This window comes from Pipra filicauda, unplaced genomic scaffold (assembly GCF_003945595.2).
Source record: "Pipra filicauda isolate LSUMZ 115617 unplaced genomic scaffold, ASM394559v2 scaffold74_size2892960_pilon, whole genome shotgun sequence".
NCBI classification, from domain to species: Eukaryota; Metazoa; Chordata; class Aves; order Passeriformes; family Pipridae; genus Pipra; species Pipra filicauda.
The window spans coordinates 971,294-994,882 of record NW_024104920.1 but is presented as its reverse complement, the minus strand read 5'-3'; the positions used below and the strand labels follow the sequence as shown (position 1 = coordinate 994,882).

General features: G+C 36.3%; 1 protein-coding gene across 5 annotated transcripts in view; it reads right to left on the bottom strand.

The window, feature by feature from the left end:
* Positions 1–307: 307 nt before the first annotated feature.
* The window catches only part of ADAM23 (ADAM metallopeptidase domain 23), a 72,017-nt gene continuing 48,735 nt past the window's right edge, over positions 308–23,589 (bottom strand). The window contains exons 21-27 of one of the 5 annotated variants that reach the window (XM_027731449.2): positions 22,694–22,799; positions 21,124–21,243; positions 19,971–20,139; positions 18,029–18,140; positions 9,935–10,025; positions 7,045–7,099; positions 308–3,579 (exon numbers count right to left, since the gene is read on the bottom strand). In XM_027731449.2, coding sequence (XP_027587250.1) covers positions 3,466–3,579; positions 7,045–7,099; positions 9,935–10,025; positions 18,029–18,140; positions 19,971–20,139; positions 21,124–21,243; positions 22,694–22,799 — 767 coding nt within the window. In that variant the 3' untranslated portion in view covers positions 308–3,465. Of the gene's footprint in view, positions 3,580–7,044; positions 7,100–9,934; positions 10,026–14,566; positions 14,658–18,028; positions 18,141–19,970; positions 20,140–21,123; positions 21,244–22,693; positions 22,800–23,589 lie in introns of all 5 variants that reach the window. The other 4 variants (XM_027731445.2, XM_027731446.2, XM_039389610.1 and 1 more) reach the window with 4 other exon arrangements.

Sequence of the window (23,589 nt, the reverse complement as noted above, 5' to 3'; positions counted from 1 at the left end):
GCTCCCCTCGACTTACAAATGCACCCAGGTCTCATTCAACTCAGTGACGCCAGCGGCTGGGACTGAAGCAGGCCTGGCAAGCCCTGGGTGCCGCTGCTCTGGTTCCATGCACGTCGGAAAGCCTGCGTGCAATGTCCTCTCAGAGACAGAACCTCGCTGGGAGAGCCAACACAGTGTTAGAGATCTTTGATAAAGGAAAACTCCAGTCAATTTCCACTACCAGGTGATGATTCCTTGAACACAGAAATTAAATAAAACTGAGAGAATAAATACAGGAAAAAAAAATTGAAAATTAAAAACTACTCCGTTCCATGTTCATGACATTTTTAATACTCATCTTGCTAATATGCAGAACAAGGACTATTGAATTTCCATTCATTAGCAGCCAACAAGATATGAATGAGTATTAACTTCAAACAGAAACTTGATTTATAACAACATCAAGTTGTGCACTTAAAAAAATAATTACAAATCATTTTAAAAAGGAAGAGTAACAGTGGAAGCAGTAATGAATATAAAACATGACCGATTAGGCTTAAAACATAGCTTCAAGTATTCTATGGCATTTCCTCAGACATTTGTCTCATCTGTTTGTGCAATACCCATCTTTGCATAGTAAAGAAAAATTCGTTAAACTCCAGCCTTAAGTAATCTTTTTCTTTGAACATGCACCTATACAGCTGTTAATTTGCCTAGCAGACTTCTCTTTTAGGAGCATCAGATCAAATCATAAGATCATGCAGCAAACTGGAATGAGCTATACAGTTACCACAGTTTCTTGTCCAGCTGAGTAGGTAAATAATGGAGCAAATGTAGAGTGGATGAAATGGAGGCGGAGTCAACCCAGTCTTCTTTTGATGACACTTTGCAATGAACAAAGTAACACTAAATGGATATGCACTTCCCAAAGCATAGCAAAGGTGGGATGTAGAAAATCAACACCTACCAAACCCAATTTTTTTATCTACTGCCATGGGAAGCACTTCATCCAGTACCTACTCTGAGCTGTGTTGTCACTTGTGCTGGGCACACACAGGGCAAAAAGCAAATGTGTTCCTCCACGTACACACAGTGGCTGATGAGTGAAGCATAAATTCAGTCAAGAAATTGTAAGTCCTATGAAAGGGCTGGTGTAAATAAAAAAGTTACTCCAGCACTGAACATATGTTCATAGTAGTTGGGGACCACTGTGGTCTGATTTAAAACATCACATCACACACTAACAATGTTGTTTGTGAAATGCTTCTTCAAGGTTTATTACACAGGTAGTTTATGTATGTCCAGTTGATTTTACTTATTTTTATTTTTGGTAACCACTAGTGTTTCTGTTGTGGGTTATGCTTGCTTTGGAAGCAGAACCCTAACAAAATTGGATGTTTTGAAGCAAAGCATTTTTAGATAACCATAATATAGTTGCAAGTATTTTTGGTTTGCCATCAAAGGATTGTCACTAATGTAATTTTGCTTGAAACCAGGCAGGAATTTTTCAGAATAAGATTTATAATTCATAGAAATGTCAACTACCTGTGTGCAGCACCTTTAACTCATAATGTAGTTGTGTTAATGTGATTATGTTAAAGCTGATTAAAAATATTTAATAATAACTGTCAAGCAAAACAATATATTGTAGCTCTTTTGTGAGACTGTTGAATTGAACATTATCATAATAAGAAAAAAACCTGAAATTATGTTTTCTAAGTCACAGGAAATCTGCAGCATTTTCTTAATGTTTTGGCTCTTAAAGCTAACTTGGGTAATGGATTTCACTGAACAAAGATGGAGTATGTAATGTAACTGGGCTTCTGTTGTTACTAATATTCAACCTTTAAATTAAAGCCAAAATTACAAAAGTTTTTAATTCTGATTATCAGACGCAGCAATTAAATTTTCAGGTCACTTCACTTACACAAACTAAATTACCTGTTTTAAGCCAAGATGCAAAGGATGAGCCAGACTGGACAGCTCTATACTTTTAGGGAGGCCTAGACATCTGCCCAGATCTTTCTCAAGGCAGATGCAGCCAGGCTAGCCTGGTTCCTGGGGCACGGTACTGCTGCCCAGGACTTCTCTGCAAAAATCTGCTCGTACGCAAGGTGTATCTAAAAGTAATAACAACACACAACCCCCTGAAATTACATGGCATTCTGTACACGTTGTGATGGTAACTGGCTATCAGCAGCCAAGGGTCAAAGTATTAATCTTGCATTAAACTTTGAAAAGTGAGATGCACCAAAGAGATACAGGGAGTGAGTTAGAAATGTCAGTCACCTTTGCGAGTTGCTTTGAGTGGATGGCCAGAAGGCAAGAGAAGAATAACTCATTCCAAGCTTTTAACATTTTGCGAGTATTTTAAGGCTTATTTAAGTTTTTATTTTACAGGAAAAAAACTAGCTACACTTAAAAAAAAAAAAAGAGCTTGGCACTTCTGTGATTATCTTGAGAGGGTGTTACTTATCCTATATTATGGAAAAGTCTGCATAAGAGCCAAAAAAAGTAATCCAGACTTATAGTCAATACATAGATATGCATTTATACATTTTAATTGTTTTTGGTTTCAAGCATACAAACTTTAGATCACATCTGTTTGGTGTCAGAACTCCCTGCATCTGCATGCTATTACTGCCTTTTTTTGAGCAAGCCCAGAACATCCGCTGTACAACATGCTACAGAAAAAAAGGGGAGGAAAAAAAACCCAAAACCAAACCCAACATCAAAAATAGATTTACATAAAGAATAGAACCTTTTTATATGGAAATTCTTTTCTCTTTTTTATATATATATTTATATATAATCTGTGAAAATGATACATCAAAATCTTATTTCCATATTTACACTTTTTCTTTCTTGGAAAAATTCCATCCATCATTCACTAGCTTCCATAACTAACAGACTCCTGACCTAGGAGACCAAAACAAGGTGGACAGCGAGCTCACGGAGCAGGGAACCCTCAAGTCCAGCAGCAGAATGCACTGCGTGGCTGGAAAAGCTATCGAAGCCTGGCACTGGCTTCCCAGTGATTTATATTTATTGGGCTGCAGATTTTGCTTGGGGTCAGCTTCTAACTTGGTTGTTTGTATGTGAGCCATGCAGGTTACCCTTTCAAAATTAGCTCCTCATGCCACTGGAGTTTGATAAGAAAAAGGAAGTCATGCGAACTCAAGTGAAGTTAAGAGTGCCAGCAGGCTGGGAAAAGAATCTTCTGCTATTCCATTATTTTGGAGCAGTTCTCTTATTGCACTTGGTCTGTGTGTCTCCTTTGTTTGAGGAAAAAAAAACACCTGATTTTGAAACAGTTTGCTTGTAACACTTGTCAGTTAATGTTAACAAGAGAAAGGTGAATAGAGGAAGTATTTCCAACTTATCTCCAAAAAGGACAGTGTTCTATCAACTCAAATTCCAACATCCCAATATTGTGTTTAGTTACTGTTTCTCAAGTTCTTCCTTACAGATTTAGTTCCTGTGCAGCTACAGTGAAGACATCATACCCAAAATCCAGTAGTGCAAGAAACAGCTTTTTGAATGGCATCTCTTCAGATAGGGCCTTGTTGACTTGGATCGAACCTTCGTTTTTTGACATTTCTTCCAGATTGCATCAAAAGGAGATGAGAACAGAAAAATGCAAGACATTAGTTAGATATAACAAGAACAAAGTCGTTGCTAAGGTCATAGTAAAGTAAAAGGCTCACACTGAGACAGTTTAACCAGTAACTATTTAAGGAATTTAGTTGCATGCTTTCTGTAGCATAATATCGAGTACTGGTTTCCTTATGCAGTTTAAAGATCATACTGGCATACAGAATACAGTTATTTCCGTAGTACTTCAAGTGGTGCTCTAAATTTGTAGAAACTTTCAGCTCCCAGTAGCACATGTTTCCCCAAGCCAGGAATGCATTTGTACAACTGAAAAGAATGAGTCATAAGTGCCAGGACTGGAAATACGTCAGCCCATGGAGACTTGAGTTCATCTGGCTACATCAGAATTTAGTTTATGTAATCTAGTGTGACAAAAAAGTGAGTGCCTCTGTGAGCTCTTACCACACTATTGACCAAAAGTGAATCTTAGTAAGGTGCAAAATATAGCAGAGACATTGCATTCGAAGGAGACTGGACAGTTTTGTTAATTGTGTTATTGGAATTGAATGTTAACAGCAAACAGCAAGCTGGTGATATCCAATCTCCTGCGATGTTGATGTCCTATGTCAAACAGCAAGACATAAGGAAGCAACAACAAAAGTTGGGTGCAACCTCCCCAGTATCTGGCTTTATGTGGGGCATCAAGCAAGGGGCTCATGCATTTAGTTTTAACATTGGGCATACACACCACTACCGCCACCAACCCAACATGCAAAAAATACAGAATAGGAATTCATAAATTCCCTGAAGATACAGACCAACCCCTGGATTTTCTGTTTTCTGCAGCCCTGCTAACTACTACCACTGCTACAGCATTTATAAATATTCTATACACAAGGTTTGTCTGGTGGTTTTAGAGACTAATGGATGTATGCAAAGACAACTTATTTTTGAATAGTCTTCCAGAGGCTAGTGGTTCTTGGCAATCCTTTGTTTTGTTTTTTATTCTTTGGACAACTGTGCCTAGATTTTTGTAAGATGCTTGTTTAAATAACTGGGGGTTTCTGAAAGAAGATCACTGGATTCATCTTCCAGTCATTTCCCCTCCAGGAGTACTGTACTAATGCTCTTTTTTAATGAGGCTGATGTTACTTCAATATCTCAATCCCTCCCCCTGTGCAATACAGGTAAATTTGAGATGACCAAATTTTTTTTTTCAGCCCAACTTGCAGAACTGCATGATAGGAATATGAATATAATAGAACTTGGTTGAATGTGAGTTAAAGACTGCTGTGTGTCTGCTCATCCTGCCAGTTTCAATGGGAAAAAAACGTGTCTGCTTCTCTTCCCCCTCCCCCCTTTTTAAAAGCTGTCTAGCACACTTGAATTCAAGCACTACCCATCAACAACTAACTAGTCAGTCCTTTTAAATCAACAACATATGTGAAAAATCCAGATGATGTAACTTGTCCTCCTACTCTACGGAAAGTATCATATTCCAGTTTGCTTGAAGAGGATGTCATTAGAATAGATGCTGAATTATGCTCTGTTACCTGAGCTTATTTTAGTAGAAGAAATGGACTTTATAAGTCTTAGAACAAGGTGCAGAGGACAGATGCTATGCTAGTTTCCCAGTACAACTCTGTAACAAAACTCTGTCTTTTATCCTATCGATTCTTTTCTAATCTCACATCTCCACAAGTGCAGTATTCCAGCACAAACCTCGCCATGCATTCTGTGTCCAAACCATATATTTACTCCATTCCTAGTTTTATTCTGCAGAAATACAGAGTTTGAGGAATAAGATACTGACCAAAACCACTGCCTTTCTTCACTTAGGATATTCTGCTAACAATGTTATATGAGAAAGAAACATGTGAAGAACTAGAATAAGAGCCTGAAATATGGAACATGAGATACAGTGTCAATAAGGGAACGTAGTACAAAGCTTTAACAAGACCCTGCCACATCTCTGCACTGCAATTGTAGCACTTCAGGGGTAGGCAGTCAGGTGTTACCCTGCCAGGAATCCAAATTCTATTCTGATTCCCTGACCTGCTTTAACAACTTTATCCCGAATTATCGACCATTATAATACTAAAAGGAAGACCGTAGTCTTATTTACTTAAATTGCCAGATAGAACAAGTTTCTCTCTTTCTCAAGAAAATTACAATAAAAGGAAACTTGGTAAGTACCAGGACCTGGATATTTGCACCTCTTTATAGCTACATGTTATAGTACTGCAATGTTCCTTCCAGTATGCTTCAGTTAAAAGATATGGTGGGGCAGAAGAGTCCTCTGTAGGAGGACACATAGGAGAATGATGCTGCTTCCTAGTTCTTTGATGGTTTATGTGGAAGATCTTAGAATATAAACTTATTTTTTGCATTAAAGTTTTAATGCCTCTTTAAATAACGAGGGTCAGCCTTTCAGTCTGTAATCCAACCAGGAAAAGAGTCTCTAACACAAAGAAAATTATAGGTGATTCTGAATCAAAAGTACACCATGGTACAGCACATCACTGCCTTTCTAACATGGTCATCTTTACAAACAAAAAATATTTCAGAAATAAAAAACTGGTTTCAAAAAAGGCTGAATATATCTAAGAAATACCTTGCTGCAATCTGATGTCGGTTTTTTGTGCAGCTAACTGGGAATGTGGTCACAAAGTACATTACTTACAAATGTATGCCTTTGTGATCACATAAATACAAAGCTTTATTTAAGTATTTAAAGATTTATCCAAACCCAGTATTTTAACCACGTTAACTAGCTAATGTTTTCATAGGCATTCCTAAATCATTGTTCAAATGTTGAAGAGCTTAAATAAATGAACTTATGCTACAAAATTGATTCAAATTAACAGAATGAGGGACTAAAATTAGCAACTTAAAATAAGACATTGACGTTTCATTTATTCTAGTATATTGGAAAAAAAAGTGAGAAAATACCTCACATTTGATTCTAATGCTGACATCTGTGTAGTGATGACTATGGCCTATGATTCATATTGATGGTAATGCTGGTAAGGGACCAAAACCTCTTTCCTCACAATGTTCCCACCAGCATTTCACTGCCTTATCTTGTGGAAACCTTTAGGGTTTAAATGCAACTGCACAGACCAGTTAAACCAACAGTTTTAAAAGTACTATGCAAGGCTCATCTGAAGTAAAATCTACTTAACAAGGTTTCCACACACAGCTGTTAACTCTAAGCCACCTGAAATGTGTAATGAGGCTCTATGCCTTCTTAGAAATGTCATTAACTTTTTTCTTTCCTATTCTGTCCACACATTAACTTGATGACAAAAACTAACCTCAGATTCACTCTTGAAACTGGATTTGTTTTTACTTTGTTGATTTGTTTTTACTTTGTTTCTCCAAACTTGCATCAAGCCTTCTTTTACACTTCCCCTCCAACCCCCACCCCCTCTCAGTTCATGAACAAAGTTTTGCTTAGTTGCAGCTTACGTTTGATATGGACTTGACACCACAGTACCGTATGTTCATATGAACATCTGATAACCTGTGAAACAGAAATCACATCTCCCAGTTTGTAAAGCATTAGCTACCTTCTCTCATATTTGCAGAGACTAAACATATCACTTGCTTAAAAAGGAAAAGTTAAAATCCCTCTTTATTACCCTCATCTGTCCCTCCAGATCTATCTGAAGCCAAGTATCAGGGGGTCTACATATGCTAGCCCTCTTTTGTGTATAAACCAAAAAGCCTTTCCAACTCCCCTCTGACCCCCAGAAGAAACATGCACTTCAAGCTGTGAGCTAGGCCAGGCCAGTGTATTTGAGGTTCTGCTACAGAATAAACAGTCATATCTTGCTCTTGTGAGAGTAAGAGCTTCAGGACACATTTCCAATACAGATCATCTATAGGGACAGCAAGCTTCTTCATTTGGGCAAACGAATGACACCAGGATGCAAAGCTGAACACTTGTGAGAGCAGACTGAGAGTTGTGGAACACAAAGAAGAAATAATCAATGACATACTGTATTGTTTCAGACATGGAGGGATTCTTTGGCTGATCTGCGTTCTTCCAAGTTGGAGCTGTGTCCGCAGCCAGCCCGCTCGCAGCTGTGGGCAGGGGCTGCAGCTCTGATGCATGAGAGCAAAGGTGGTCAGGACACAAAATGGCTTGGAAAGATTCAGAGGAAAAAACTGACTACATTTCTTTTCTATTTTAATGACATGTATTATGTTTTCAACAAACTACCTTGTGCAATACAGATGTATTATTTAGGGATGAGCACTCTGTTTTCTGCAAAGTCTATGAGATGCTGAGTAATAGACATACGTCTCTTACAGCAGAAAACTCATCCAAAAATATAAGCTGACATTTATTTTTTCCAACAAATTTTAGCTTGGTTAATTCCCAGAGGAACTCGCAATATCCGTGTTTCTAATATTACTGCTTTAAATGTGCATGCATTGTTGTTCTCAATATACCAAAAATTTTCATAGAAATGTTAATGCAAGCCTTGCAGAAAATGTGCCTGTATTTATTGAAAAATCTAATTGCAGTGAAGTGCAGGGGAAAAAACCCTCTGTTCTGCAACTTACTGAAATTTTTATGTATTGTTTATATGCTCTATTTACATTAAAAGACAACTAAATTATTTTACTGTTTATAAATATGGAAAATCTCAGCCATATGAGATACAGCGCAAAAGATATAGGACTACCTTGTTTAGAGCTGCCCTATAGTAACTTCTAAATACTGGAGGCTGACCTAGTGGTATTTATTGTACAAATAAGTGGATTGGATTTATTTAACTAAGAAGATGTACGAGAAAACAAAACCAAACCTCAACCACAACAACAAACCCAGCAGCTGAAGGTAGGTCTGTAGTCAGGAACTGAAAAAGCTTTTGAAGATCATACACCCATGCTTACAGATGGATGTTTTGGTGCATTTTGTATTTACTCTTTTCTTACTAAAACAAAGGAGAAGCAGTGAATCCCAGGGCTGCTGCGTGCAGCTCTCACCAGTGTCAACTGGAAGCACAGGGAATGTTACTTCCCTCAGAGCAAGCACTTGGAGAAAAATGAATGAGGCAGGTGGTGGGTCTTTCTGAGAACACCTACAGTGGCAGGCAGTGCAACAGGGAGTAATTGCCTTGTCCAGGAGACAGGACAAAGCCTGTTTGCTGTTTTCAGCAGGGCTGAATGAGATTTTGAAGTATTTTGCTTCCACATGCATGCTTAATTAAGGCCAGCTGAACCTTTGAAAATATAAGAGTTTAAATTACAAGTAAACATTTTCAGGTGACTTTTGAAAGTGAATTACCAGATAAATATGACCTGATCACTAGATTCTACTTTGATAGTGGCCTTAATCAATTAGGGAGTAATTTTTTTCTTCTCAACTCAGACACGAAATATGAATAGAGACCATAGAAAAAATGTTTTAATTATTATAAAAACCTCCTTGAAGATTTATGGTTTATTGTTTGATCATGGCTTAATTTCGATTCATGTTATTGAATAGAAATAGCAACTTGAAACTCCATGAGAAATTACTTGTGCTTAATACTTCCATGATTTGTAAGGTTATAAAGTGAGATCCTTTTTACCAAATATGGACCATGCATGGAGGTAGACTGGACCCTACAAAAAAGGCAAGAATTAAATACCTTTGTACAAGACTCTCTTTTTGCTTTAACAGTCACAAGCAGAATGACTAGTATGTTACTCCTCATAGTTATAAAACACACTGGACTAGAATTGGGAGATAAATGCTTTCATCTTTCTGGAAACAGCTCAAGATTTCAAAATGATCTCTCTGCACTTGATTTTTTTTTTTTTTAAGTGTACTGAGAATAAAAAAATAATCAATAACCACTAAAAATTAGCTCTGGTACATTGACTCAACACATTTGTTGCTGAAAACTACTCTGCTACTGCCACTACTGACCATTTACATGACATCTTTAATTATGAAAAAGATGAGCTGTTTGAAAGTACTACTGCATTCAAAAGAAACACTCCTCAAGACATGTATCTTTTGGGGGTTTTTAACCACTGCAGTCAGCTTCTGAGAACAACACTACTAACTGGAGGTGAAAAAAAGACCTTGCTTCCTAAATCTTAGCTGAGTTAATGAAAATTAAATTAATGATTTTACTGTTGTTCAACTTTGCACCCTGATAACATCTGCCATTTTCAAATCCATTTCCTCCTCTTGTTCAGTGTGTGTGTAATTTTTTTTCTTGTTTAAAGCAGTTTGTTAGAGTTTGGGGGATGGGCTTAACTTGGAAATCTTGTAGCAGGAACTCAAAATTTAGTGATGTAAGCCAGAAATAGAAATGCCATAGCCACCAAAGAGAAGACATGCGGCATTGCTTACTTAAAGCCCCATCCTGTCCCCCCAAGGACAATTGCTGCTACCAGGATGGCACCAGCGATGGAGCCTATTATAAGATTGGTGGCACTAGGACCTGTGATAAAGGATTATGGTAAGACACACATAAGAACCAACGACTTTATTCACGTCATGTGAAGCATCTGAAGGGTAGTCAAACAATTCAAGGAATACAGACAGCACACAAGGTGATGCCTCCAGACAATCTCAACAAGCCCAACTTAACTTACTCTTCTTTAACAATAGGAATGAACAAAGCTGTTGGTCTCTGCATTGTGCTATGCTGACTTCTACTAAAGATAAAAATCTAGTATTAGACAGTGAATTCCATTGTAACTTACTCCGTTATCTGGTGAACGAACAGTCAGCTGAGGACACTAAGATATTTGTGAATAATCCCTTTGCTTAAAGGAAGAAGTATGAATGCTGTATGTTTTAAGACTGCAGCAAATTAGAAAGGAAAAAAAATCAAAAAGCTCTGTCTTTTTTCATGGAGCTTCTGAAAGATGTAGATTTTTTAATTTGAGCTAAGAGCATTCAGCACCACTTGCTAATCATAATCCAGACTCCCTACAGTTACATCAATGCTAAATTTACAAACAATTGTTTGACAAAAGCAAAGGATTATATAATAGGGAACAAACATTTAAATAAAAGCTGTATTCCTCCTAAGCTTTCCAAACATCAAAGCATCTCTTCATCATCCTCAAGAAAGGTACTAAACAACAAAGTGGAGAAGGGCGGAGCAGGAAAAAAGAGCAACAAAAAGAAGCTGCACAAAATATGTTTGTGCAATTTTCTGAAGAGGGCAAGAGAACACCTAAATAAGATATTAATAATTGACCCGTAAGTGCTCTACTTACATAGGGCAGAGGAAAACTGATAATAAGCTTGAGTAACATTTTAATTGCTCTGTACCGAAACCTCCTATCACGCAGTTTTTGATGTAAAGCTAATTGCATCTGCACTCAAGGCAGAAGGAAGCCAACTCAACAGTTCTTCTGCAGCATATTGTACACTTTTTGTTTAAACATTTACGTTTTCAGGAACAGCCTTCAGAAACAGTTCTTATCTCCTATCTCAGTCTCCCCAAATGAACACTTCTACACAGCAATGGAAATTTTCCTAATTAATTATTCTGAAACTGAGTTTGGAAAACTGTCAGACAGCTAACATAAAGAAGAAAGAGGAGTAGCCAGAGATCAGCAAAGAAAGAGCAAGGGCAGCTGCAACAACTGAAAGTTCTAAGCTGTTAGGTTGGTATCACAAAACCTCCTGCCCAGTCCCACACACTACAATAAGCACATGTCGTAAGTTTTAAAATTTACTGCAGCAACCTAACTTCATTGCAGCCACTGCATGTTTCCCACATCAGTGCTTCTGGAGATCTGAATAGCTAAAAGAAACCAAGTTTTAAAAATTGCTTCCTGCAGTTCCTATACAAACAATATTCAGGAACATGAACAAAATACTTGGACTGAAATGAAATATAGTGAGCTTTACAGATGAGCAGTGCACAAATTTGACGAAGAAAATCAAATGGTAATTTTTCACAATTTGGAAGAATGTATCTTATTTGGACTTACCTTTAAAGTCACACCTGACTCAAATCAACAGGAGTGAGCATGGTGGAGGGTAAATGCCATTCCACAGGCATTATAGTCCCAACTAAGGCTTGCTTGCAACAGCAGTCTAATGAGCCTAATGAGCTACTGTGTCTAACTGAGATCTAGGGTTTACTCTGGATTTTATCAAATGATTTCACACAACAAAAGACTGAAAACACAGCAAGTACTTTATCTGTAATAGATTTTATAAGCCTTGAAAAATTCTAAAGCTGATTTCTTTCTAGCCATGGAATGCTATCTTCCCACAGAGGTACAAAGATTAACTGATAGTAACAGTCATAACTTAACTTAGATAAAGAAGTGCCAAATCACCACTTTTTACATCCCACCTCCTCACTATGTTTCCTGGTTGTTAAATGTCAAGGGGTGTGGAGGGAGAGGGTGTGTATCCATTTCATAGTGCACATCCATTCACCAAACAGCAGTTTGTTCTTTCAATACAGAAAATCAATATCGGTTTTGTTTACTATAAATACAGAAGAATGCAATCAAAATTTAAACAGAAGAGGATAATATACAAACCAGTTAGGTTCAGTTAATGGAAAAGTATAAATATAAAACCCAAGCTGGCAGAATAGGTATGATGACTAAAACAGCAACCACTTGTTTCTGAGAACAGAGTCCTCCCAACTGCTGAATTCCAGTTTCAAAACACAGAGATTTAAGAGGATCACTGGCAAGTTGTTCTAAGACCACAATAGACTGGACACATAAAAGTACTTATAATGGGACTACTTTTACATGTTATACCTTACCTTAAAGTTCTAAGTCTTATGTTTTACTAAGCATTATCAAAAAATTGTATTATTACTAAATTAGAATTTTTCTACCAGTAAAGTAACATTTACGAAGAAAAGTATAAATCCATATGTTTCTGCTCAATAAGCCTCTCTAGTCACTGAACTCAGATGCTTGACAGGAAACCAGAAGTATGAGGAAGGTTTTAATAACCACCATACTGTGGGGTCATTTTTCATCCAGACTATCACAAGATGAAATACTTGGGTACATTTGTTCTTTCCACCACACTACTGCTATAACCTACAGACACAGATTTTTCAGGAGGAAACTCCTGCACAACACCTGGCACACCACCTTTTCCTGCAAAGCACTACCTGCTCTGGCATGGCTATTTGTACCATCCCAGGTCATCTTTTAGGACCCCGATACAAATCCTACCGAAGGTGTTAAAAACAGAATACACCTATAATTTTGGTAGACTTCAGACTATTCCCTAAGTCTTCATCATCATCAGCTAGATTCTACAAGAATTAATATACACTGCTTTGAAACTCTGCTAGTATTAAAAGTTAAAGCTTTTTCAGCACTTCAAACAAAGGTTTACGATTTGCAAGTGAAGTGTTGAGGAAGGAGGAAGAAGGGCAGAACCTGGCACCAGGTTGTGCTTGATGAACACACCCTCCCCTGCAGCCACTGATAGTAACAGCCACCAGAGACTGAAGGGTATTAGGAAAAGAGAGGGAATTTGGATTCCCCATGTGCTTTCTGTAAACCAAACAAAAAGTAGCAGTGGCTTGCCTTGAATGTACGTTTGTACCTGAAGGAACCAGAGACCAGAGAAAGATTGATGGGATGCAGGAAAGAAGAATGGATAGAAACACAAAGAATGAGTCAGGTAGCGAGTGATAAGAGCAGAGGAAAGATGAAGAAAAGCTGGACTTAGTGTAGAACCATACAGGAGCAAGAACAAATGGTCAGGGATGTTGGTCAGAGCTGAGTGGCTTCAGACAGCAGGTAAGGGGAGAGAAAAACAGAAGGGTACAAGGCAGAATGTAAGCAAAAGGCAAGTAGTCCTCAACCTGTAGGTAAATTTTCTCCTTCCAAATCTGTGTCCCAAACCTCTACAACCTTAACAGTTGTCAGTTTTTAGCAAAAAGCTGTAAAAGCCACCAGTAAAACACAGATCTGATCTTTCTCAAGCAAATAATCTATTACCTTCTTTCTTCTATTTGTTTTCTATTAGTTGTCCTCTCTGAACACAAAGGTCTCTACTCTTCTGAGAATCTGAGATCAGTGTCATGTACCAGATAGGTTCTTAGGGTTGTGAACTCAGACACACAAAATGCTGCCTTGCCAGACTAGAATTGTACATGGGTGCCTTTTCACACAGCCTGATTAGAAATCACAGACTGTCCTGTCACAAGTCCCCCTTCAGAGAGGTGCCACTGCCACATGACAGATGTAACATATAGTACCAGAAACCTGGTGAAGTTGGAATTCTCAGAGGAGCAAAATAATAGTACTTTAAGCTGTAGTTTGTACAGTGAACGCAGAATGAAGAGAGCTCTTACGTGGGCCTTTTTATGCATGTGTGTATATATATATAAACAAAATTTGTATAAATCATAGCCATTGTTAAAATGGAGGTAGGGGGATAATACTTGAGGTTACAGTTTCCTAAAACTATGAAAAGACAACAAAAATTGCTCATATATATTCTGTATATGTGAATATTATACTTCAGCACTGTGCTATCTTTGGGTAACAGAATCCTAGCAACAGAACTTTCAGAAGTTTTACTGTAAAACTCGCTGTCTGTATGACTATCATCAGCTTTCATCTGCCTAGCTTATCATTAGACTGAAAGCCCCACAGACTGTAATAAACAATTTCTGCATTTTATGAAATAGTCCACATTACGCAGTCTGTTTTGTGAAATAATCACGAAATTCCATTTTTTCTCCGTTATTTTTGTAATTTGGTGTAATGGAAACATTTAGACACTTAGTTTTATGGTGACAATGTAAAAAATTCACAAACTTATTGTTTTATGCCCCACATTATCCCAGACAGGAGAAGGTTCAACACTGCATGAGCAAACCACATGACACGGACACAGTCAAATCACAGGACAAATACGGTCACCACATGACAAAGCTAACGGGTCATACACAGAGGGCTCAGGTGCATACGGTTACCTCACACACTAGGCACCAAACATAAAACTCAAACTAGGAAAAATGCTTACTCTATTCCCCACCCTGTGCCTCCAAAAATCACCCCCAAGGCCAGAATGGTCCCTGCCACTGCACCTATTAGCCTGTTAGCAGCCATGCTCACTGTGTGGAGGGAAAAGGGAAGATTTTTTAAGGAAATTATCACATATATGTCTGAAATGTAAACATGAAACAATTCCTCAAAGGAATACTTTATGCTATAATCCACTGTTTGGATAAACAATTCAAATCTCCTCACAAACCTTTATTTACCAAATACTGCAGCTTTAAAAATTCTGAAGTGACATATATTCGGTTTTCTTTGAATGTTTGCAAATATTTCAATGAGAAGTTTTCCTGTAAATGAAAGACTATTCCTTTTACCATTGTGATTCTATTATTTATTTAAAAGAGGAACATCCTCAACCTACTGCTTATTTATAACAGCCAAAATGTAAATAAATTACCAATAAGAAAACTTCCTTTTGATCACCAAAACTAAGCAAATGAAAACTGTTCAGAAACAGTTCCACTGCAGGGAAAAAAACCCAAACACAACTTTGAAATTCATTCCTTTACTAGATAGTAATATTTTCCTTTGTTACTGCATTTATTAATAGGACTCGCTATTTATCTATATGACCTAAAGACAGACAACACCTTTTAAAAGCAAAAACCTACCTTAGCAACATGCTTCGGGTAACGCTCTGGAAATTCTGATATGTTCAGATAGTCTCTCTTAAGACATTAAGGCCTTGTTTTTAATTTTTAAGGATACTTGTTTGAGAAAAAAACATCTGTACATTTCCTATGTTAGAGATTAAAAGTTTGATAGATTCATTGACTCACAATAGACCACAAGGAAGCAGCTGAATTCCCTATCCAATGGGAACTCTTCCAAGGGACAAAAACTTTACAGACTTCATGCTGAATGAAGTCTGTTTTGAAATGCTTTGGGTAGTTTTCTTCCAAAATTTTCTTCCAAAAGTTTCATAAATATACACACACAAACACACACACACACACTCAAGACATAAGTTTTATACTAAAATAAACACTACTCCACTAGTGAAATAAAGGACTAATTCTGCAAATTAAATGGTAAAGGAAGAATCTCATGTGCCAGTACTCTAAAGTAATTCAAAGTTTCTGCAGTAACCAAAAACTAACAGCAAGAACTCTTTGTCTTCCCCAAACTGCTAAATGCTGTGTACATCTTCTAGTACAGGATACAGTAGGTTGCTGAGTTTAGAACAATTCAAGGGTCATGTATTAACAGCAACATAATAATAAGGACCACTAATTTTTTTAATCCTGAAATAGAAAACAGAGCCAAAGAGCAATTGATGGATGATGGAAAAGCCTGAAAAGTGCAGCAGGAGTAGCAGCCAATTGTCAGTTATCATAATAATATATAAATAATTAGCAATACTTCCTAACTATACATGTTCTAATTGTAGTAAGAAAAATGCTTGGATTTATGGTGTGAAAAATCTTAAACCTATTAGGCTTTAATTTTCACATCATGAGTGTTTCATTTCTGAAATGTAACAAAATTCAATCTTATGGCTAAGAAAAAACTAGTATTTTGGTTTCTGTCTCAGATTTGTAAACTGGCATATGACAAAGGGAGTAATAAGGGGAAAAAAGTTAATGGAAACTACTTGAGTATGTTGGATCTTTACAACAGAGAAAAATACTCCTGAATTCTTCTGAAATCTTCTCACAAAGGAATTCCTCTATAAGCATGCAGAAAGAAATCACAGTAGCTCTGTTAGTGTTCAGGGGTCCTAAATTCATTTCTAGGGGATTCAACATCAATAAATTACTGTAACAATATAAGAAATATAATCCATCTTTTGAGATCACTGAGCCACCTTGTACAAAAGCATAGTCTGCCTTTTTTCAGAGGAATCCATTAAAAAATGCAGTCTAAATGTTGTCTGTACCTACTGGCAGAAATCCATGTACATACCATTCATTTAAGGCTTTTGCCCAAAATATTTCAGCATTGATGTATTAATTTTCACACAGGCATTTCCATTCTGAACTAGAGGAGTTAATCTGGCTTACACTAATATAACCAAGGTAAGCATACCTCCTGTGTTGCCCTTCCTACAGATCTTTTTAAAGAGAAGGGAATTAATTCTTACCTACAGGATTTGGAAACGAGCAAAATAAAATTCATGTACTCTCTCAATGTCACAGCTGTAAATACTGCTCTCCTCATCCACACACACAGAGAACTGAACAGCTCTATAGTGCTAGTCTCCATAATTTTTTTAAGACTCTGTAAGCAGCGTTCTACAGTCAGGAAGGTTTTCAGGGGAAATGGAACGACAAGTAGCTGTGTAAGGCAGGGTGCAAAACAGGCAGCTACACTGAACAGTGGTGGGATTAGAAATCCAGGAAGCACCTGTACAGATTCCCTCATACAAATCTGGACTGTTCAAGAGAGCCTCCTTCACAACAGCAATTTGTTTTAAGACTATATCTTCAACAGTTCTTGGTAAAGGTCTACTGGAACCATTCTGCTAAAGGGCAACAGGAAAAGGCACACAGGACAGATGTAGAGCCTTTCTGGAGGGACATACCAAAATCCTGCCCTTCTTGAAACCTTGGATATTTTAGAGTAATCAATTAGAGTTTGACCCCTAAGGGCTAAATATTTAAGCAACTCTATCTTTTTCCCATCTGCCTTGTAAAAAAGGCAGAAGAACCTGGAACTGGGACATGGGGAAAAATTTTGTTTGTGTTTCTCAGTTGTTTATTGGGAACTTTATCCGTAAATGCATAAGATTTGATGAATATAGTCTGATGTTGGACAATACCCTGATGACAAGATACAAAAACTGGACAGCACAATCCAAAGATATTATTTGGCAGAGAAGTCAGAGAGAATCTCAAGTGCTTTTCTTCCTCTTTGAAAAACTTTTTTGATGAATTATTTCCTCAATACCTCCTCTTTGTATTTATACTTCATATGCAGTTGAAATACCAACTAAGTACATAAGAATAAGCAATAATGATTGTAAAAATAATTTAAGTTCTTAAAATCTTAATTTATTTCTTTTGTCTTTCATTGAAATCTGATTTCAAGGAATCTGATTTCACTAGGGACATTCCACTTTTCCCTTTTTTATGCCATAGCTCTCTGAATTAGCTGAGAACAACTAAGGAAACTGGAAATCCCTAGTAAAACATAAATACTCAATTATCATATAAATAACAAGAGACACAGTCAGGTTCCAATCATAAAGAAAATTAACATTAAAAAATAGAGAATAAAGGAAAAAACATTACCTGTTGAAATCTTCCCCAAATTTACGTTAGAAAAATAAAAGTTTCATCAATTCTCAAAGTAGAAAAACCTACTTCATCTACACAGCTGTGCAATAGTATTCTCTTTTTATATGCTAATTCTACTACCATGTATCAATGGAAAAATGTCATAAATACTTGAAAGAACATCAAAACTGAAACAAAACACAAACCCTTGGGTCCTTCCTCCTTCTTGCCACCAGTATCCCTGACAGGATCATCAATGCTGCAGTCTGTCCCAGCCCAGGAGAAATTACAAATGCAAGTGGCTTCATTACTACAAACCTGGAAAAGACAATAAGTGACAGCAGTTAGTTTTTAACTACATTTTATTAACTTTATTTAACATGTAATGAGATATTTAATTCACGATATAAAACTTACCCATTTATATATTTTTAACAATGGCATTGAGTGGTTGGAATGATATAACCCAACAATAATCTGAAAGTTTGCTTTAACCCTCTTAATACACTCAGATGCTAGGAAAAGCAGAACTGGTTCTATCATCACTTGCACTACAACCTGCACAGGTTGTAAAAAAATAACAAATTTTCATCCAAAAAACCCTGTCTAAACTAGTCATGTTTCACTAACTTCACTAACCAAATATCTAGACTTTGAGCCTGAATGCCCAGAAGGAACACAAGCATTTGTGTGTGAAAGGGTTCAAGACATGGTTACACTTTACAACCTCTCATTTACAGTTTGCTCCCATGTAAAACAAAATCGATATATTTTCATTGGTTTCACTGGCATTTTTCCTAAGCAGCAATGAGGAGTGCTTGTTCATCTTCTAAAAGACAGGTAACAGTGCTTCCTAAGTTTGCATTTGGTTGAATGACCTCTAAAACAGGACTTAGGACTCTAAAATTGACAATAGATTTATCAGATACAGGAAAATCTAACCAATGGACAAAACCTAAAACATCAAATCAACAGGGAGAGTTAATAGCTATAAATTTTGCATACAAAAAAGAACATGGAGAAGTTACTACAGAAAAAAGAATGACATGAGAAACAGAAAACTAAGAGTGAAGTCAATCATTAGACAAACAGCTAACAGTATCTTCTGGACACTGGAACATGATGTGAAAAAAAAAGCAAACAGCAAACAACCTACACACTAAGTAGCATTTGTGATTTTTTTAATTCAACTTTTATCACACTTTGTTTCTTAAAGTACTCACTGAAGAATCTGATCTAGGAAGTTGAAGATAAATAGATCTTATGGCAGGTTTGATCAAGTGAAATACCCTTTTAAAATTGGGAATTGTAATAATCCAAAACAAAACAGGTAAGATGGTTCACTCACCCTCCATGCCACTCTCAAAAAGTACCAAGATGATTTCTAGATCTCCTAGATACTTTACTTTCCAATTTTAAAATTTTTCTTCTTGATTTTGAACCTAACCCTCCTCTTTTTTGAAACACTCAATTTCATATTCAATTACAGACAACAAGAAGAAAAAAAAACACCTTCTTGTATCAAGTCTAGCCCCTTTGGCAAGTGTTGTCCCACTGAATCCCACCACAGAAAGGTTTTATCGCTATTTAAAACAGGAAATCTGTTCATCAAAACATACCTAGTATCTTAGACAAATGGAGTTATGGATAGAATAACATAATATAATGTGCCTGAATGTAAAATTATACACTTTGAGTCTGTTCAAGAAGAATGTACCCTCTCTGTTGAGGACCCACAGTTTGGAATTTTAATTATTTAAGTCATAAAGTATAAATCTATGAACACAGGACCAACTTTACAAAGGTGACAGTATGCAGGAAAAAGTTTAACTGAAAATGGCAAGTGGCTTGAAATATGGGTAGTCCATCACAGAAGTCTTTACAATAACTAGTGTCAAAGTTCCTTCTTGCTAGTAACAAACCAAATACTTCAGATGTAATTGGAGAACTAATCTGACAATTTTGCTTTCTAAAATTTTATCTTTGCTTCACAAAATGGCAGTTTTCCCCTGAATCTTAACATTTCTGCTTTCAGATCAGCAGGTCTTAAGAACACTTTCAGGTAGAGAACTGCACAGGGTGCATTAGGATCAGGTACAGCAGAGGGAGCTGGGGAAGCTGAGCTGCTCACTCCCAGTACAGACTCACCCCATGACCAGAACAGACTTTTCCATTAGAACCAGTGGGACAGCTGCTTATGTTCAAGGACTGAATTGGCAGGCACTTTTTGTCCAGACACATCATTTGAGGTCCACATGGAGCTCCATCCTCCACATAACCTAAATCTGTATCATCATCTAAAAGAACATGAGCACCACTAGGAGAAATAAGTTTTAAGATACTATTAGTATTATGTCTGGCATCTCCTGAAAATATTAAAAACATGTCAGTGTAGGTACTAAAAGCCTCATATCTTTCTTTCATTTAAAGATAGACTGATAGACTGAACAAAACTATAAAGTTTTTCTGCCTGTCCACAGCAATGATAAGGTGTTCCAGTTGTCGAACTAAAAACAAGTCTATATATAAACTTAACTACTCAAGAAGGGCACCTTAGGCCTAGGAGATTTTTAAGCCTTTGACAAACCACGCTTTTCTCTTTTTTTTTTTTCTTTTTTTCTTTCCCTTTTTTTTTTCCACCAAAATGCTTTGAAATACTAATGCTAGAAAAATATCAAGAACTAACTTCCCATATGATGATATTTAAATAAAAACACTAGTAGAATAATGGAAGAATTAAGAATCACAGTTCATTCAGGACCTAACTATGCAAGAGAGTATTCTTAGCATGACAGGAATGTTGCCAATGTCCTTAAAATACAAACCTAGTATCGTGAAAAGCAGACTAAAACCCATTTACCTGTCCTTTAACTGAACTGTAGCTTAATATCTTATCCTGACACAACTCTGCAGTTTCCTTCTTTTTTGTCTTCACTTCCCTACAGCTATTTCTCTGAGTATTTAATACTCAAAATCATTATGTTTAAAATATGGGTCTTTGGCAATACAGACTTTCTCCACCCCCAGAAAAACATAATGCTGAGCGTTATCATTAAGCTCTGACTGTGAAGTTCTGCTATTGGAGGGATCAGATACAGTAATCAGAAGGATAACCCACATTCAAATGTGGAATAACAGGCTTTTATGTATTTTTTTAATCAAAAGAAATACCGCTTAGAATAATGATTTTGCTGCAATATATTAATTACCTAAAATTCACAGAATTTTACATTTATGCTTATCTTAATTCAATTAGGTTTGACAGAGCAAAATCACGTTGGAATACTGCATTATCTTTTACCTGCAGTCCACTATGCGTCCTTGATGATAAAAAGAATTTGGGATAATTTCTCCTTGAACTTGACCAACTCGTGGAACTCTAGTAAGATTAGTACAGAGCAAAAAGCCACAGAAAACATCACTGTAAAATGAAAACATAAACCAAAATATTACTGGAATAATACAAGGTAGACTTACAAAAAAGAAAGTCTGGCAATGATGCTGCTGATCACAGTAATATATTACCATAAGCCACATGATAGACTTTCAGAGTACAAGCCTGGAAATAAAATACTATTTTATATAAATGATAAAAGGCAGAAACAAGTCACCATTCATTCTAATGGACCAGTGAATGTTCACGTGAACAAAGAATGTATCTGGGTTCTAAGTACCATACCGTACAATTTAGAGGAGCCAAATCATACAAAGCTTTGTCATGTCAGGCTAAATTACTTTTCACTCTCTCTAGCAGCTTATATGCCACACATTAATGTCACTTTTGAATTTTTAATTGAATTTTATTTCCCTTGCAAGACAACAGAACCATAATAACAATCATTAGCAGTTGTGTGTGCCCAAAATTTCATTAAAAATCTGCTTTATTTTATTTTGTTTTATATCTAAATATATTTCAATATATCTTACATAAGATACACAAGATAACTCTTATATCTTCAATAGAAGGATATCAGCTAATACTAATTGTCCTAAGTCACAGAAGTAGCTAAATGAATGATGGAAAATGCCTTTGTTAAAACTGCTTTGTTTAAATAGCTCTTCAGTTAGATCATTTTCCTGCATCTCTCTACCAACAAAGAAAAGCTTTTACAGAAATGAAATTTTTCATGTGCACATCAGACTAACACTATTCCTATCTAAATATATTTTAAACAATTCATTAAACAACTCCTTTCCTTATGATCCTATATGAAAAATAATTTTTAAGAAAGGCACTTGACAAACATCAAATAGTCAAAGAAGGAAAACACCATTGTGAGACTGAAATTTGTATGTGCATACTTAAATTTCTTCTGATTTATTTACTGTAATTTTAAAGTCTATCCACTAATGATCATTACCTAGAAAAGTAAATTTAATCAAATATTCATCTAGTAATGATCACACGCAAATGAATCAGCCCTTTTCTCTATAGCATCCAAATGTCTAATGGTCCTCTCTGATCAAAATAATGGTTGGAATGAGTTTGAAACAGCACAATCTGGTATCAATCCTAGAGCAGTCAAAAATAGCATGTGCATCTGCAGCCTAATGTATCACTACCAAGTCTGAAGTGTTTGTACGTTATAAACTTGTGCATTTTTGTTGTGTTGTCCCTCAGCTCCTCTGAAATAATTAAAGTCAGTATATTCTTCTGAAAACCTGGAATTCTTTCCAAGTGTATTGCTGAGTCACCCATGGATTTGTCAGAGTGGAACTTTTTCAAGAGGCAAACCTTGTGAGGGAAAGAAGACTCAAAATAATGCAAAACAAACTGCTGAAGCATTCAAGAAAAAGTAGAAAAATTAGACAATATGAAACCATTATCAATCTATTTACATTACAAATAATCTCTACCAAGATGAACTTACTGTTTGCTGCACTGAATCCATCGGTCTCCATCTTTTCCACAGTTTCCCTTTGTTGTGCCTTCTGTATTAAGCTTTTCATAACAAAATTTGTCAGATCCTGAAGACTCTATTGATGAAGAAAAAAGAAACGTGCTTTCCACTGGCAACATGAGAGCTTTGAAACCTGCATAATTTATTGCAGCACTTCTCTGTAATTTTTTTAGTACAAAACATCAATCTAAACACACATGTATGTGTAGAGACCATATTTTCCAGTGACTACAGTAGGAAACCACCAGGCTAAACTGAAATACCTACTGATGGCTTTTTTAACTAATGCTCAATAACTCAAAATTTGCTCTGAACTTCTAAAAATGTAGCCTCCACAGTGCCTGAATTTTCTTCTGCATATGAAATTTATCTGTGGTCTAATTTTGTTAACTTCATAACAGTTGTACATAGATTTAAATCTAGTTGTTTTCTCTGATGTCATTCCTGATATGCATTTCAGAAGATCCAAGATTTTATATATGACATTTATGATAAGCATATGTTCTGACATCAACTCTATGCTTATTTTATTCTATTTTTCAGGTGTTGATAGCAAAACAAAAGTTGAACAGCCAAAGTGTAATTTCTACTTATTTTTAGGAGTAAAAATCTGAACAAATATGTTTTCAAACCCACAATTATTTACTAAGAAGCTCATTTGTTTTTTCTAAAAATAAATTAAAAAAAAAAAGAAAAAAGAAAACCACAACAATATATAGAGGAAGGTACAATAATAAAGATAAATAAGACAGAGTAGTTTCAGTGGCAGTTATAATTAGACAAGATGCACAAGAAAACATTAACTGCCAGAGTACAGGAGACCGTGGTAGTTCGGCTCTGCTGAATTGTCTCAAAGTCATTACACA